The 19,125-nt window shown below is 45.9% G+C and overlaps 1 protein-coding gene across 1 annotated transcript in view; it reads right to left on the bottom strand.

Moving 5' to 3' along the window:
* rspo4 (R-spondin 4) overlaps positions 1 to 19,125 on the bottom strand; it is a gene marked incomplete at both ends in the record, with an annotated part of 59,943 nt that overhangs the window by 35,623 nt on the left and 5,195 nt on the right. The window contains 2 exons of the mRNA XM_083660608.1: positions 5,748 to 5,885; positions 6,590 to 6,778. Coding sequence (XP_083516734.1) covers positions 5,748 to 5,885; positions 6,590 to 6,778 — 327 coding nt within the window. The remainder of the gene's footprint in view (positions 1 to 5,747; positions 5,886 to 6,589; positions 6,779 to 19,125) is intronic.

Here is a 19,125-nt window from a genome sequence, read left to right on the forward strand (position 1 = left end):
GTTTAAAAAAGTTTCATTTAATTTTTGTTGGTTATGTTCATATTCTAACAATATTTTGACTTTAGTAAGTGGCTAACAATGGGTCTTAAGTTTAAAGAAATAATCATTTCAATCCTATTTTACGCCCCGTCCCGTCACGCGAGACCACACGCAACACAACACTTCCTGCCGAAAACCAAGGCGGCAGCATTCAAGCGCGCACAATGACAGCACCGTTGAGCACAGCACACACTCTACTCAGCACAAAGATGGTGGCGTCGTCAAAAAAGCAGCAAATGAGAATTTCTGATTTGAAGGTAGGGTACATTAAACAATGGCGCCCCCTTCACGAACGGTCCAGTGTGCACTCTGTGCGCTCAGAGTGCTATTTCGAACCATAGTGGAAAAGTTGGACATTCCAGACATGACGAAAACTTTCATCAGTGTGTCCCGAGCGGAAGAACACGTTTTGGAGTAGTAGGCCTACTATCTATCAGCATAAGGTAAGACACATTTTTCATTCACTGCCGCCGTGCAGTAGCCTATGTATAAATGCACATGAGGCCTACGCATGGTTACACAGTCACCGCTGCGGTGACGCCATGTAAACAAACCACATAATGTATCAGTTCTGCGCTCGCCTGGCAGAGTCAGTCAACTGTTAGTTTGGTGATCAGATGACCTTGCTTTGCTTGTGAATTCTATGTCAGTGGTTGATGCTCTTATCAAGATATTATGTGAACGTGGCGGTGGCTGTGCGTAAAGGCGCACGGTTAGATCAGCTGCTTTAAGAGTATAGTCGGTGGTCGCTGTCTGGACGTTGTTTTATATCAAGTAAACCTGGTCGTTTTATGAGCCAGTGCCCAGCTGCTGTTGACCTGTGTGTGTGTGTGTGTGTGTGTGTGTGTGTGTGTGTGTGTGTGTGTGTGTGTGTGTGTGTGTGTGTGTATGTATGTAGCCTACTGTTGATTTGCGAGTAAATGACAGCGTCTGTTGCACGTTTATTATGTAAATCTATTTCCATGAGCCAGTACCCAATGTTACATATATTTTGATTTGCGAGTCAGTGGTATTTTTTGGTTGGAGCATCATCTCCACAGCACCCTCCACTTAAGTTCCCAAGACGTTGGGTCATCTGTGTCTAAAGGTCTACTAGGGAAGTTACAAGTAGCACAAAACAAGGCAGCTAGGCTGGTCCTGGGGTGCTCCCCTAGGTCTATCATAGCTGACATAGGGTTAGGGTTAGGAGCACATACACACACACGCACGCGCACGCACACGCACACGCACACGCACACGCACACACACCTACACACACACACACACACACACACACACACACACACACACACACACACACACACACACACACACACACACACACACACAATGATGTTTGTCACATCACTTTTCCTTCTATGTTTATTTTCTAAAGCATAGTTGTACGGACCATATTTGGACTATTGGCCAGCTAGAGGGCTAGCTGACCATGCTAGAGGGCTAGCTGACCATGCTATTCATAGCTTTCAAGGGGCGTTACGTGCTGCCGGGAACGCCCACCTGGCGGTCAAAAAAAAAACTTGTTCATTCGCTGCCAGCCGCGTCGACTAGTTTCTCATGCTGTTTGTTCAGCCGTTTGTACACACGTCTTTGCAACCAACATTTCATCAAAGGTAAGCTCAAGTAACGTTACAATAATGATTAAAATACCCCGTTAACGTTACTAGAGCTTACCTTTGATGAAATGTTGGCCGCAAAGACGTGTGTACTTTGATGGTAGCCATTTGCCCTCCCCAGCGACTGAACCACGTCTAATCGCACAAATCCACAACCTCCTCCTTTCTGAGTTTTCTCCGACGGCATTCTGTAAAAGCACAAGCCAGGCGTGTCTCCTCGTCGGTTAGTGCAACCGATAGCACAACAGGTATCCGGCATTTTGGCTGAACAAACAGCGTGAGAAACTAGTGACTCGGCGGCAGTGGAATGAACAAGTTTTTTGACCGCCAGGTGGGCGTTCCCGGCAGCACGTAACGCCCCTTGAAAGCTATGAATAGTCTGTCTTAACATTTTGCTTTTTATTCTTTCTTCTGTTCTTTTCCTTTGTGTTTTTCTATTTTAATTATTGCGTGTCATGTAATGTGTATTTTGTCTTGGACCCCAGGAAGACTTCCATCTAGGCGGCTAATCATCATTTTAATAAACAAATAAACTGCATATTTCTTTTACTGGAAGAAAACACATTTTTATATAGATTTTTCTTGTATAGAAATCAAAATAAATTGCTTTTTTGGGCTTTTGTTGTTGTTGCATATATATTGTTATAGGTGACGTGATCTAAAAGTTAAATAGGCTACAGTTCTGAGGATCTGGGCTACCTAACTTGAGTATTCCCATTCTGTGAGACTTCTGTGAGACTTTTCCTCCACTATACCGAAGAGGGAAATCTTGTTGTTATCCCTCCACAACAGTTATTTGCTGAATGCAGAACAAAAGTTACTTTCAAGTATTATTATTTTTTCCATATTGCAACATCTACATAAGTGAAGGATTTGAGTACTTTTTCCACCACTGTCTATCGATTGAGCCGCAGCAAGTCTTTCCATGCTGTCAACAAAGGAAATACAGCAACCATGATCAAGATTGGACATTTCTGGGGTTGTAGAGAACGAAGGGGGTTCCAGCACTTGCTTGCTGTGTGTGTACCAAGAGTTAGACATGAAACCTAACATGACCATGAAATCCAGATGTGACGATAGAGACACTGCGGAGCGCGTCATCATTCAGAAACCACGCCCAAAAGCGGGGGGAAATAGAAACCCCCCCTCCAATCCTGGCGTTCTCCTATGTCACGTGCATGGTCGCGTGTTGCACACAAAGATTGTATATACAGACGTTGAACACTCCAACTTACTTCCTTGACAGCTAGATCCACATTTTTCTTCTTGCCAATTCTCAATGGCTTCCTTGTTTTGCTCGGAAAGTACAACAAAACTTTAACTGGCGATTTTTTACATTTGTTGTCTGCGCAGCCCCACCACACTACAGCTTTTAGCTATGTTTAATTCAAGGAAAATGACGCTGGTGTGTGGAAGTGAACGGAGAGCTTTCCCCGTGATGGGCGTGGCCTATTTCAGGCAGTGTCTCTATGATGCCAAGAATCATATACCTACAGATGGTGCAGGTGGAAAGCAGAGGGGGAATCTGGAGACCCCAAACAACACAAATTGACGAACGACTTGGACAATATATCTCACTTACTTAGAAAGGGAGGGATTGTGCACAAAGATATATGAAGATGAAATAATCAAACATCTGCTTCAAGCCCTTGATGTAAAGCTTGGCTCTGTCACAGAGAAGATACAGTTGAGAAAGAGATGTGAAGTGCTGTGGATCAGTGCTTACATCACAGAAGCAGAGAGGTGGAACAGTCAGGGGGAAATCCTAAATCCTAAATCACACAGGCATAGAAACCATGGGATTTCATCTGTCTTACATTTTGTAAAATGCTTATAAAAAATAGTTTTACTTGGTCAAACCAAGCGATTCAGCTATATTAAGAATCAGACATTTCACCTAGACCTGGGGTGGGCAACTATTTTTCATGGGGGGCCACATGAGAAACCCAGATTGTTGCTGGGGGCCGAACAAATATTGTCATGCCGTAACCCATGGATGGACAACTTTGATGATAGAGAGGGCCACAAAAAATGTCCTCGGTACCAGGTTTTGCTGAGGGCCGAACGGCACCAGCGCAAAAAATTTGTGATGTCATTATTCAGTCTTAACCACCAATATTTTATCCTTTTCTCACTCCTATGTCACCACCTGCTCTCAGGGCTTGAAATTAACTTTTTTGACCACCTGCCAATATGGCTGCTAGATTTTAAAGTTACCAGCCAATTAGAATTTCCGCTAGCCAAAATGTTTTTCTTGAAATAAACCAGAATATGAGTGGGTTAATTTAAGCATAAGGATCAGTAAGTGGCCCGGGATTCTCAAAGCCTGTGTTGAGGGTCACACAAACAAAAATGCACTCTTGAAGCTAAATAAATCCAAAACCAATGAGTTAATTATTTAAATTTCTACTTCAATGTAGCCTATTGAAAGATATTCCTTAATCCAGACTGAAAACAGAAGTGGAGTATTGGCCAGAATGACATGAACATTTGGACACTTATTCAGCAGGTATCTTGCATGTTGCGTTCAGGACCTAGACCAACTTGGAAAATCTTCTGGAATATTTTTTTTCCCGTCCAAATGTTCTGGTGTCTCCTGATTGGAAGTATAGCTGAATGGCTTGGTCTGCCCATGTCAAACTCTTTTTATAAGCATTCTACCAATTGTCTATGGAAGAACAGAATGGCGGATGGAATTCCTTGGTTTGTATGCCTAACACCGAAGAGGGTGTGACTTTGGCACTCGATGGTGCAGTCAAAGGGAGCATTCTGTTTGTTTGTTTTTATCAGCCTATTTCAGTATTGTCTGTAAAAAGAAAAAGTGTTTGAACAAGATCCAAGTGCATGTCTTGATTTTTTTTAATGGTCTGCCTGTTCAAATTCAAGATGCCTTTTCCTTGTTGCATGGTTGGTTATTGAAACAAGTTATATTCTAATGATAAAAGGTTAAAAATGAAAAATCGTTTATCAAAGGAGAACATTGGCACCAGAACCAAAGAGATACTGTACCACTGACACGGAGAGGTGAAATACTGCATGTAATGTGGCCACAGAAACGGAGAGAAGCATCGCTGTCAGATGAAAGAAAGCGCTTTGCAGGAAAGGCCTGGTGTTCATTAAAGGCCTCATATTAGCTTCACTCATGCATTCAGCAGAGCATCAGGTCAGCACACTGTCAGGTCACTCAGGTCAGCACACTGTCAGGTCAGCACACTGTCAGGTCACTCAGGTCAGCACACTGTCAGGTCACTCAGGTCAGCACACTGTCAGGTCACTCAGGTCAGCACACTGTCAGGTCAGCACACTGTCAGGTCACTCAGGTCAGCACACTGTCAGGTCAGCACACTGTCAGGTCACTCAGGTCACTCAGGTCAGCACACTGTCAGGTCACTCAGGTCACTCAGGTCAACACACTGTCAGGTCAGCACACTGTCAGGTCACTCAGGTCAGCACACCCTCAGGTCACTCAGGTCAGCACACTGTCAGGTCAGCACACTGTCAGGTCACTCAGGTCAGCACACTGTCAGGTCACTCAGGTCAGCACACTGTCAGGTCACTCAGGTCAGCACACTGTCAGGTCACTCAGGTCAGCACACTGTCAGGTCACTCAGGTCAGAATGGACAGTGAATTGAAACGCCAATAGAGCGACTCACTGTGACATTGCGTTAACAACAAAAGTCACTTTCTTTCGGGCACCTACCGATTGATTTGAATTGCGGAGATATCACAAACGTGTTTATTGTTTATTTCTGTTGTCATTTTCAGCCGTAATTGTAACGTTAAAGATATATACCCTAGGTAAACACGGTGGTCCGACCTATCTGATGCTTGGTTGTGTTTATTTTATGTACTGTGTTGATAAATCAGAATCAGAATCACATGAGTTATTGAATATTGGTCTGTCATTCAACATAGAAGAAGTAACGTATTTCCCAACATTTGATAAAAGAAAACTGAAATGATCCAAAATGCCCCCGAAACATATTTCACAAGGGAGAAAAAAAAGCACCTGCAAAAAAATAAAAAGTTAATTTCCTAGCTGCTACGTACCCTAACTGCTCAAGGCTATGAGGGGTTGGGCAGTCTCTTACCCAGGCAGTCTGTCTGGTGGTTGAAGGTTCCCTCTGGGCAGCGGCTCAGGCACTTGCCTTTGTACAGCTGGAAGCCCGGCTTACACTTAGTGCAGAAGTCCCGGCTGAAGCAGTGCTCACAGTCCAGTGAGCGACACTCTGAAGACAGAGGGACAATCATTACAACCTGCTCTTTCTGGAGCTGCTCAGGTGATTCAGGAGAAAACAATCATCACATGTATATTATATATAGATATATATAGATATCTATATATATATATCTATATCTATATATACAGTATATATCTATATCTATATATCTATATATCTATATCTATATCTATATATAGATCTATATAGATCTATATAGATATTAACGGCACAGGCGAGGCTGGTTTTGAACCTGCAATCTCTGGATTACAAGCACTACATGTTAACCATGGCCAAGGATCAACGTGCTGGCTTTATCCACCCACTCTCTCAGGATCGCTACACACTCATACAGCTCAGACAAACATAAGCACAGTATTTGGCAGATGTACTCATACAGCTCAGACAAACAGGAGCACAGTATGTGGCAGACGTACTCATACAGCTCAGACAAACAGGAGCACAGTATTTGGCAGACGCAGGCCTACTCATACAGCTCAGACAAACAGGAGCACAGTATTTGGCAGACGTACTCATACAGCTCAGACAAACAGGAGCACAGTATTTGGCAGATGTACTCATGCAGCTCAGACATACAGGAGCACAGTATTTGGCAGATGTACTCATGCAGCTCAGACAAAGAGGAGCACAGTATTTGGCAGACGTACTCATACAGCTCAGACAAACAGGAGCACAGTATTTGGCAGACGTACTCATGCAGCGGTTGATGTCCTTCCCTCTCTGTCCATAGTGTCCGGCGGGGCAGGCGTGCAGGCAGGTGCCGTGGTGGGACATCCCCTCCCTCTGCAGGGACAGGAAGAGTCGCTCGGGACAACGCACGCAGCCGTTGTCACGGGAACACTCAAGACAGCTCCGACAGTCCTCCCATGTCTCTCTGTGAGCTGGAGGATGAGGAGAGAGAGGGGAGAGGATTAGAGTGGGGGGAGAGGAGGTCCGTGCTTCGACAGTGAATTGTGTATATCGGCTGCAAGCCGCCAACTAAAGCTTCTCCAGCCGCAAAATGCTCGCAAGCTGCGCAATGAGTAACTATAGGCTTTAAAGGATATGGCCTTTTTTGCCATCCATGTCCCAGTCTATAACTCCATTATATTAAAGAAAGAAAGAAAGAAAGAAAGAAAGAAAGAAAGAAAGAAAGAAAGAAAGAAAGAAAACACGTTAAAGAACCATGCTGTTGCTCTGGGCAATATATTTCATGATATATATATATATATTTCATATTATGAAATATATATATATATTTCATATTATGATATATATATATATATATATATATATATATATATATATTTCATATTATGATATATATACATATTTCATATTATGAAATATATATATATATATTTCATATTATGAAATATATATATATTTCATATATTCCATTTCTCTCTGAGAGGGAGGTGATGTGACACTGCAGTGCCCCAATAGGGCACGGGAGCCTTAACACATTGAGTGCCACAGCGCTTCAGTAAAATTGTCTGGAGCCTGTGCCAGATTCACTTCCATTCAGTTGAAAACAGCTATAGAATTTTTTCTATTAGGGCTATATGGACAGGGCTGGACTCTAATGAAACATTGGACACTCCTGCTTCTTTCAAAGAAGAAATTTTGTTTCTAGACAGTTCCATTATGAAATGACAGCCTCTGAAAGAAGAGCACTTTCAAGGGTTTTCTGCTGTCTTTTTTACTTTTCAAGATAAACACACTTTTATGTAAACAAAGGTCACAGAATTAATTCTTAGCCTTGGCCTTTGGCATGCCAGCTAAACTAACTAACGCTAGTCTAACACTAACGCTAGTCTAACACTAACGCTAGTCTAACAAAACAGTGACACACAGACAGACAGACAGAGACACACAGACACTTTTTTTTTTTTTTTTTTTTTTTTTTTACACCACAGATCCTACCTGACCTAACGCTAAATGCTAAAGCTAATAACGCTAACACAGGCACACTCGCTAACAAAACAGTGACACACAGACAGACAGACAGAGACACACAGACACTTATTTTTTTATTTGATTTTTTTTACACCACAGATCCTACCTAACGCTAAATGCTAAAGCTAATAAAACGCTAACACAGGCACACTCGCTAGCACACACACTCACACACACACAACCCACCCACTCACCTCACACCAAGCACTCGAATCCACTCACTACACAATCTCACAAACTAATCTACTAATCGCTATGCTAAATACTCGCTATGCTACTAAATTCTACTAAATGCTACTAAATCTCTAAATCTCTGCTCTGCTACGCTCTGCTACTACTACTCTCAAGGGGGGAAGGCTGTTGTGGGAAGATGAAAGGAAAGGATCTGAGCGCCAAGGTTTTAAGGTGGCGCAGCTGCCGTGTAGATTTTTAAGCTGGCGCCGTGTGATCCCTTGAAGGGATTCATGCTCACTGGCTGGGTACGACCTTAAACAGCAGAATTATGGAATAATATGAATTATGATATTGGGACGTCCACAGACGTCCCTGGCACTTCTCGTTACTTTTTTTTAGGACTTCCACAGACGTCCTTGGCACTCAATGTGTAGAGTCATTGACGGACATGTTCTCCATTGCGCCCCGCAGGCCCTGGTCTCGTCCCCCCTGCTCCTTCTTCTTCTTCCCCCCTCCTTCCTGCTGCTTCTTGGCTTTCTTGGAAAGCTTCTGGTCAATGGGGGTAGGCTTCACAAAGTTGACCATCTCCGTCAGACCAGGGGGCATGAAGCCCTTCAGCTTATCTGGAATGAGGATGCCTTCTTCCGTCTGGTAGTTCTCCAGGATGGCGCACATCACGCGTGTGGTGGCGCACATGGTCGCGTTCAGCATGTGCACAAAGTCTGCCTTGCCCATTATCTTCTTGGTCTGTCCGTAGCGGATGCGGAGGCGTCTGGCCAGTCGGTGCAGTTGGAGCAGCAGACCAGCTCTCTGAAGGCACCGGAGCCAGGGAACCAGGCCTCCAGGTCCAGCTTCTTACTGGCTGCATCATTTAGGGCCCCAGAGACAATGTTGACGATGCAATAAGGAATTCCTAGAGACTGGTAGAACTCCTCTGCCGTCCCGATCATCTGCTGATGAGGTGAAGGGGCAGATGGACGGTGCACTTGCATTAGTTTGACACTTGGCTTGGTTCTCACACAATAGTACATCTGGCTGTCCGTCATAAATCACTTACATCAAGCAATTGTGATGTCAAGTCGTCAGTGATTGTCATCAGTGATGATGTCAGGCCCTATGCTAAGCACTGATGATGACGAGGTCATAGACACTGATGATGTCACTTTCACACACAGCCCTCCACAATATGCTAATGAGGTCATATACATTGTGACATCATCAGTGCCGACAGCCAGCTACCATTTGGGATGCCCCTGCTCTCTAATGATGTCACTCAGTATCGTGTATCGTGACAGTTTGTAGACCAACATTTCTTTGTGGACCGACCGACCGACCAACAGAGTGACTTCAGCTGGAATGATGCTTCCTGCATCGGCGAGGACCGTGAGTGTCCGTGCGGGAAAGTGACGTCAAATCAGCCGACACGCTCCTCTGCGGACGGTTTTCGCCCGGCTGTGCACACCCCGAATTTTGTAACTACGTGGACGCGGCTGGGCGGACAAAGTGGAGTTTTCAAGACTCCCGCTCACTTCCACGAGCAGAAACCGCACAGAGTTTTCCTCGTCAGGATTCCGTGCCTCTCATTTCCGTGCCGCCGGGCCAAACAGCTATGCTGGCCACAGATAAATAATAATAATAATAATAATAATAATAATAATAATAATAATAATAATAATTATTATTATTATAAAATGGCCTTTTACCTCAATGCCCTTATTCTATAATAAGTAATAGCATAATATAATCAATACACACAATATAATCAACCAGTACATAATACTGTATTATTTTTCTTTCACTACCATTGTCACATCAGCTAATAAAACGTATTAATAATTAGATGACACTCACAGCAGTAGGAGTAGGTCAGAAGTAGAGCAGAGTAAAGTAGAAAAGATGACACCAGAGTAGAGATCAGAGTAGAACAGAGTAGAACAGAGTAGATCAGAGTAGAACAGAGGAGATCAGAGTAGAACAGAGTAGATCAGAGTAGAACAGAGGAGATCAGAGTAGAACAGAGTAGAACAGAGTAGAACAGAGGAGATCAGAGTAGAACAGAGTAGATCAGAGTAGAACAGAGTAGAACAGAGGAGAACAGAACCGTTCTCATGAGTTTTGGAACCTCACTTTCGGGTCCCATTGTTTGTAAAGCGCTTCCTGACACACATGCTATGGATCTGCAGGCTTAAGGGACTTTTAGGGGAACGGCAGGTTTAGGTAGCGTAAAACACTGACCTTTGACCTGGCATGGGATTGTGCTGGGTCTTTAACAAGCACCAGGTGGAACACGCTCCACCGGGGCTTCAGGGAAACATGTTGGAGTTTAAAGGGAACTTCCACCCTAAAACTGAAATCACATGTATTGCAGCAGAGGTTAGAAATGCACTTGAACATGCGTGCCACCATGTTGGAGGAGTGAGAGCAAATTGAACGACTGTAACGTTATCACCTCTCTCCTTCCTGACAGATCACAGACTACTTCTGACTTGTGAGTCGAGGTAGAGTTAGAGAGAATTAAACAATCAAATGTGGAAAAAGATCAGGGAGAAGAGGTTGATGGAAAGTGCTGTTCAGTATAGAAACCCACAAGTGTTCGGCTACAATATCAAAAACAAACACTAGTTTGTAAGAAAAGCGCTCAAGATACCAAATGAGTTTTTTCAAATCAAATGCATTTTTTAAGGCTTTAGACATTTGTAACATGGATTTCTCACATTACCCAAATATTTTGTATGTTCCGCCATTGGGAGTGACTTGTTCATCTACATAAATCTATACTACCGATTATCAATTTATCAACTATCAAATTATCAATTTTGTGCCAAGTCTTAAAATCAGATGTAAATATTTGAGTAGATAAGAGAATGAACACACTGAGAGTTACACATTGCCAATCAAACATAATCTTCTTTGATTACATGTCGTACGTATAACCTTGATACTGGCAGAGTGATCTGCCTTTTTTCCAAGACATTTTCCAAAAAGATCTTTAAATTGCAACTTTTGCAAGTACATTTAAAGCATGACGTTGTCTCACCCTATAGGCAGTCTTTCCCCCCACATGTATTAAGTTGTATGTATGTATATGTATATGTATATATATATATATATATATATATATATATATATATATATATATATATATATATATATATATATATATATATATATATATATATAATGTGTGTGTGTGTGTGTCTATAATCCTGCACTGTCTAAATTTGTATGATATTTTAAGGTCAAGTTTCGGCCATTAAGACTTCTGCAGGCTTCTGTCTTATAGACGGTTTTAACTTGACAACAAAAACATTCTAAATTGAACCCCCGCTCACTTTCTGTTGCAGTGTTTGCTATGGACATAAAAGAAAAAAAAACATTCAAGTGCAGGACTGACCATTCCGTGAAAACCGTCTATACAGCTGAGCAGCGAAAACAAAAGTAACGATGTCGAGTGAATATTTCTGCAGTTTGCCGAATGCTGAGAAAAAGGAAGTGCTGTGCATGGGGTTGCGCCCTGGTGAAAACCGTCTATTGGCCAAAACATTAAAGTGTTATATTATATAAGTGCATGGTCTCTCTCCTGATATGAGTTAGTTACTTACCATGACATTATGTTCTATAAATTGCATTTAGCTACATGTAGCACTTTTATCCAAAGCACTTTACAATGTGCCGATTCACCCATTCACACACCGAGGGCGGCAAGCTACCACGCAGGGTGCTGGCACTGCCATCAGGGGCCATTTGGGGTTCAGTATCTTGCTCAAGGACACTTTGACATGAGGAGGAGCCGGGAATCAAACCAGCGACCTCTTTTATCCAAAGTGATTAGGGGACGACCCGTTCTACCTCCGGCGCCACAACAGGCGGCTTCCCCCTCCTCTCCCTCCCTGCATGGTGGGAATAAGAGGAATTGTGTTTTCAGGTGGGTTTCCCCTGCGACATACAGCAGCCACCGCCTCTGTAGTCTGAGCCAAAGTACCCACAATGCACCATAATGTGTACATTAACAAGAAACACGTGGCGTCTGGGGTGACGTGTTAAAACAACACAACATGTCCCTAATGACACACGTGCACCAGCGCTGCTGCTTCTTAGCACATCTGGAACACGTGATTTCCAACATCTGTACGACCACAAGTGATTTGGTGTTGCTGAAGATCCTCGTCATGCTCTTTATCGTCGCTGTCAGGCGGTAACGGTGGCTCAGTGGTTAACACTGTTGCCTCACAGCAAGAAGGTCCCGGGTTCGAACCCCGGTCCGTCCCAGGTGCTTTCTGTGTGGAGTTTGCATGTTCTCCCCGTGTCCGTGTGGGTTTTCTCCGGGTGCTCCGGTTTCCTCCCACCATCAAGAAAGACATGTATGTTAGGGTTAATACTCCTGTCAGTGCCCCTGACCAAGGTACTGGCAAAATAACTGGAATTGGTCCCCGGGCGCTGCACTGTGGCTGCCCACTGCTCCTAGTTCTAGGAAGGTTCCTAGTAGAGGATGGGTAAAATGCAGAGGATGAATTTCCCCAAGGGGATAAATAAAGGATAACTTAACTTAACTTAACTTAACCTACTCCTTCTCCAACAGGTAATATTTCGTTTGTGTTGAGAATTTGCCTATTGAGCTTACTGTATTATTATTATTATTATTATTATTATTATTATTATTATTATTTTTTTTTTTTTGCTTTTGCTTTTGTTTTGTTTTTGTTTTAAACTTGTTTTACATGTTCGAAATAAAGATTAAATTAAAATCAAAACTTGTGTCTAAAAACCCCCAGCTATTTTTCACAACAAAGAAAAAACATTCCCATTTTAGTGTAATAGTACTAATTATATTAATTATTATTTATATTTGTTGTCATATTTGAGGCTTCTAGAGGACCTGAGTGTCATGACCTGGACCTGAGTGTCATGACCTGCACCTGACTGTCATGGAATAATGAGCATTAGTGCCCATTATCCTATTGAGAGTCCATTCGGTATGGCAAGACAGCTTCCATGGTCTCTCCTGATCAAGACAGCTTCCATGGTCTCTCCTGATCATTTGGTTTGACCAAGTAAAGTACAACTATTTTTATAAGCAATTTACGAAACAGTTGGAAAAATGTATGGGGAATGAAATCATGGTCCCATGGTCCCATGCCGAACCCGGAAGAGGGTCTGACTTTGGAACATTTCCAGTTTACTATGGATTTAGAAGATGGAAGATTAGATGAATATGAAAAAAATCACATCCATGTGTTGAACTAAGCGGTGCAGTTTTGTGCATAATCCGACCCGTGCGTGCATCCCCATCCATGCTGTGTGCATGTGTGCGTGTGTGTGTGTGTGTGTGTGTGTGTGTGTGTGTGTGTGTGTGTGTGTGCGCGTGTGTGTGTGTGTGTGTGTGTGTGTGTGTGTATGTGCGTGCGTGCGTGCGTGTGTGTGTGTGTACAGATTTCCGTACAGGCATTCATTTTGATAAACTGACCTCATAGTGGAAATCTACATGGTTACTTTTGGCGAGACAAAAATGATTAGAACTTAAAGTGCCATATTTACAGAGCTAGAGAGGATTGACTACACAACGCACGTGTGCAAATCTACAAACAGCAGCTCTACATAAGAAAGTTTAGAGAGAGGGGGGGTGGGGGCTCAGACTGAGGTTTCAACCCAAAAGAGCTACTGCGCAGACTCTGGTTCTTTGATCTGAGAAGATTTTCGCTTCAATAGACCATACAGGGAGGAGATAGACACGCTTCCTCCATTTATATATCTCAATGGTGCAGACTGGGCAGCTGGGGTCGGGGCCACACCCCCTTCCCAGACGCCTCGAGCCTAGTAGCCTACCTCCAGCCAGTCTTCCCAAAATCTCAGTGAGCTCTATCAAATCGCGGTGAACTCCCCCAAATCTCGCCATACTGAAGCAAGCAGCTGAAAAGTGATTGACAGCGTATGAATACAGTTTTGTATTGAGAAACCACGTCTCAGACATTATATCAGTGGGGGGAAATACCAAATTCATCTCACTCTCGTGGAGTGTTTGCCTGTAAAGCAGCTCCAGATGCTCACAATGACCTACAGCCTACAGTCACCATAGCATCACAAATTACACTAATGGACATAATAATGGCTTCAACCTCCTGACTTCTTGGGTTCAACTTTCCCGCTCTTAAATACTTCAAACCGTTTCAGCTGTGTGTGTGTGTGTGTCTGGGTGTGTGTGTGTGTGTGTGTGTGTGTGTCTGTGTGTGTGTGTGTGTCTGTGTATGCGTGTGTGTGTGTGTGCATGTGACATCTTTAACAGCTATAGGAACCAAGTCCAGATGCGACAAAGAGACAAATAGAGGGAGAGAGAAGAGTGAAGGAAGGAGAAGGTGAGGGGAGGAGAATGTGAGGGGAGGAGAAGGTGAGGGGAGGAGAAGAGTGAAGGGAGGAGAAGGTGAGGGGAGGAGAGGGTGAGGGGAGGAGAGGGAGAGGGGAGGAGAAGGAGAGGGGAGGAGAAGAGTGAAGGGAGGAGAAGGTGAGGGGAGGAGAAGGAGAGGGGAGGAGAAGGTGAGGGGAGGAGAAGGTGAGGGGAGGAGAAGGTGAGGGGAGGAGAAGGTGAGGGGAGGAGAAGGAGAGGGGAGGAGAAGGTGAGGGGAGGAGAAGGTGAGGGGAGGAGAAGGAGAGGGGAGGAGAAGGTGAGGGGAGGAGAAGGTGAGGGGAGGAGAAGGTGAGGGGAGGAGAGGGTGAGGGGAGGAGAGGGAGAGGGGAGGAGAAGGAGAGGGGAGGAGAAGAGTGAAGGGAGGAGAAGGTGAGGGGAGGAGAAGGAGAGGGGAGGAGAAGGTGAGGGGAGGAGAAGGTGAGGGGAGGAGAAGGTGAGGGGAGGAGAAGGTGAGGGGAGGAGAAGGAGAGGGGAGGAGAAGGTGAGGGGAGGAGAAGGTGAGGGGAGGAGAAGGAGAGGGGAGGAGAAGGTGAGGGGAGGAGAAGGTGAGGGGAGAAGAAGAGTGAAGGGAGGAGAAGGTGAGGGGAGGAGAAGGTGAGGGGAGGAGAAGGTGAGGGGAGGAGAAGGAGAGGGGAGGAGAAGAGTGAAGGGAGGAGAAGGTGAGGGGAGGAGAAGGAGAGGGGAGGAGAAGGTGAGGGGAGGAGAAGGAGAGGGGAGGAGAAGAGTGAAGGGAGGAGAAGGTGAGGGGAGGAGAAGGAGAGGGGAGGAGAAGGTGAGGGGAGGAGAAGGTGAGGGGAGGAGAAGGTGAGGGGAGGAGAAGGAGAGGGGAGGAGAAGGTGAGGGGAGGAGAAGGAGAGGGGAGGAGAAGAGTGAAGGGAGGAGAAGGTGAGGGGAGGAGAAGGAGAGGGGAGGAGAAGGTGAGGGGAGGAGAAGGAGAGGGGAGGAGAAGAGTGAAGGGAGGAGAAGGTGAGGGGAGGAGAAGGTGAGGAGAGGAGAAGGTGAGGGGAGGAGAAGGTGAGGGGAGGAGAAGGTGAGGGGAGGAGAAGGTGAGGGGAGGAGAAGGTGAGGGGAGGAGAAGGTGAGGGGAGGAGAAGAGTGAAGGGAGGAGAAGGTGAGGGGAGGAGAAGGTGAGGGGAGGAGAAGGTGAGGGGAGGAGAAGGAGAGGGGAGGAGAAGAGTGAAGGGAGGAGAAGGTGAGGGGAGGAGAAGGAGAGGGGAGGAGAAGAGTGAAGGGAGGAGAAGGTGAGGGGAGGAGAAGGTGAGGGGAGGAGAAGGAGAGGGGAGGAGAAGAGTGAAGGGAGGAGAAGGTGAGGGGAGGAGAAGGTGAGGAGAGGAGAAGGTGAGGGGAGGAGAAGGTGAGGGGAGGAGAAGGTGAGGGGAGGAGAAGGTGAGGGGAGGAGAAGGTGAGGGGAGGAGAAGGAGAGGGGAGGAGAAGAGTGAAGGGAGGAGAAGGTGAGGGGAGGAGAAGGTGAGGGGAGGAGAAGAGTGAATGGAGGAGAAGGTGAGGGGAGGAGAAGGAGAGGGGAGGAGAAGGAGAGGGGAGGAGAAGGAGAGGGGAGGAGAAGAGTGAAGGGAGGAGAAGGTGAGGGGAGGAGAAGGAGAGGGGAGGGGAAGGTGAGGGGAGGAGAAGGTGAGGGGAGGAGAAGGAGAGGGGAGGAGAAGGAGAGGGGAGGAGAAGGAGAGGGGAGGAGAAGGTGAGGGGAGGAGAAGGAGAGGGGAGGAGAAGGTGAGGGGAGGAGAAGGAGAGGGGAGGAGAAGGAGAGGGGAGGAGAAGGAGAGGGGAGGAGAAGGAGAGGGGAGGATAAGGTGAGGGGAGGAGAAGGAGAGGGGAGGAGAAGGAGAGGGGAGGATAAGGAGAGGGGAGGAGAGGGAGAGGGGAGGAGAGGGAGAGGGGAGGAGAAGGTGAGGGGAGGAGAAGGAGAGGGGAGGAGAAGGAGAGGGGAGGAGAAGGTGAGGGGAGGATAAGGAGAGGGGAGGATAAGGAGAGGGGAGGATAAGGAGAGGGGAGGAGAAGGTGAGGGGAGGAGAAGGAGAGGGGAGGATAAGGAGAGGGGAGGAGAAGGTGAGGGGAGGAGAAGGAGAGGGGAGGATAAGGAGAGGGGAGGAGAAGGTGAGGGGAGGAGAAGGAGAGGGGAGGAGAAGGAGAGGGGAGGAGAAGGTGAGGGGAGGAGAAGGTGAGGGGAGGATAAGGAGAGGGGAGGAGAAGGTGAGGGGAGGAGAAGGAGAGGGGAGGATAAGGAGAGGGGAGGAGAAGGTGAGGGGAGGAGAAGGAGAGGGGAGGAGAAGGAGAGGGGAGGAGAAGGTGAGGGGAGGAGAAGGTGAGGGGAGGAGTGTTGTAGTCGAGTCCGAGGACTCGTGACTCAATTTGGACTTGAGCACTGATGACTTGGACTTGGACTCGAGCATTCAGGAATTGGGACTGGGAAGTTGGAGACAGGGACTCGGACTTGTTAAATGATAAAGACTAATCATTTGGCATAAAATATTGATTGCATACAGTGACAGGGCAGGCAGGCACGTGTGTTCCACCTACATGCAGCTCCACGCTCATGTTCACTAACTCAGGTCATGGCGACTCGACTCAGGCTCTCCTTTGGTGACTGGGACTTGGACTGGAACACTCGGGACTTGAGATTTGACTTGGACTGGAACACTGGGGACTTGAGATTTGACTTGGACTGGAACACTGGGGGACTTGAGATTTGACTTGGACTGGGACACTCGGGACTTGAGATTTGACTTGGACTGGAACACTGGGGACTTGAGATCTGACTTGGACTGGAACACTGGGCACTTGAGATTTGACTTGGACTGGAACACTGGGGACTTGAGATTTGACTTGGACTGGAACACTGGGGACTTGAGATTTGACTTGGACTGGAACACTGGGGACTTGAGATTTGACTTGGACTGGAACACTGGGGACTTGAGATTTGACTTGGACTGGAACACTGGGGACTTGAGATCTGACTTGGACTGGAACACTGGGCACTTGAGATTTGACTTGGACTGGAACACTGGGGACTTGAGATTTGACTTGGACTGGAACACTGGGGACTTGAGATTTGACTTGGACTGGAACACTGGGGACTTGAGATTTGACTTGGACTGGAACACTGGGGACTTGAGATTTGACTTGGACTGGAACACTGGGGACTTGAGATTTGACTTGGACTGGAACACTGGGGACTTGAGATTTGACTTGGACTGGAACACTGGGGACTTGAGATTTGACTTGGACTGGAACACTGGGGACTTGAGATCTGACTTGGACTGGAACACTGGGGACTTGAGATTTGACTTGGACTGGAACACTGGGGACTTGAGATTTGACTTGGACTGGAACACTGGGGACTTGAGATTTGACATGGACTGGAGATACATAGCTCTATTTTCCCACAGGCCTTAGGCGCAGCAACTGGCCTTAAACACAAAAAAACGTGCCTTGCGCCTGCCTCGGGAAGATAGCAACATGGTTTTAGGCTACGAAATGCGCTGTACGCCAAACAGGCGTGGCGCAGTGCCAGAATAGGCCAGAATGGGCGTTTCGGCCTTAAATACTGAGAAGCATAATAATATGGAATAATAGCCTATATATGGAGACAGACAAAGGGGATAAAAGGGAGGGGGGGAGATCAGAGCCCTCGGCTTTTCTGAAGCCGGACTGGATCGCTCTGTGGAATTGGAGCTTAAAAGTGAAGCTTGTGATTTGTTTACTGCACTTCCCCAATGAGCAGATTGTGCATAATTTTGCGCTTAAAAGGCGTGGTTATAATGCTTAAGGCCACCTGATGCGCCGACACCAAAATATCGAGTGCGCTGGTCCACACCCACTAATCTGGGCTGCGCCTGGCACGAAGCGCAGTTTATAGGCCGATGCAACAATAGAGCCCATAGAGACTTAACTACAACAGGGCGAGGAGAGATGGGGTGAAGGGAGGAGAGGGAGCGGGTGGAGGAGAGCTTGTAAATCTCCTCTGTATAAAGTGATGAGCCTCGTCAGCAGGTCAGCCTTCCACAGCCAGAGTTTGACCCTTTAAGCTTAAAAACGGTGTGGAGCTTCTAGCTGTTACAGTCTGTTAGCTTCACAAACCTGCATCTGGGACATTTGGGACTGGGCATTTCTCATAATTTCATGCAGGGATTATTTTTTCCAAAATCGCCCATTGTCATGCGAGGACCTGGGCCATCTTTTCTTTTGGACGTTTCCTTTTGCATTGCCTGAACAAAACTTCTCTTGAAATTTGGTATTTGGTAAATATTTGGTATGATGTTATTGTGTCTTTTTTTAACGTAATACATTCACACAACATGAAGGGTTTCATTCTAAAACTTTAATAATTTTTAGATGTGCTTAACTTTCATGTTTATTTGTTGCTTATTTAAGAAGGGACAATGCACATTAATTAACATGAGCAGGTTTAGCCATACAGGCTAGTTTTCATCTGCAGTCCCTGGCAGGTTGATGGCATATAAGAGAACAACATGCAAGAGTATATAAGCACATACATAACAGACAAACACTGTCGATTCGATGGAGATTTGTTTACAGACACTGCTGGGGGGAAAACATCATATTCCTTAAATATCATGTCATCAGGAAAAGTAAGAAACGGCAGCCTTATTGCTCTCAGATTGACCAACGTGCATTTTTGAATTGATCCAGTGGATTTGAAGCAGGTTTCATAAGAGCAGGGGGCGCACGGTGTAGAGGAGC

The sequence above is a fragment of the Poromitra crassiceps genome (assembly GCF_964638095.1).
Source record: "Poromitra crassiceps genome assembly, chromosome: 25".
Taxonomy (NCBI): domain Eukaryota; kingdom Metazoa; phylum Chordata; class Actinopteri; order Beryciformes; family Melamphaidae; genus Poromitra; species Poromitra crassiceps.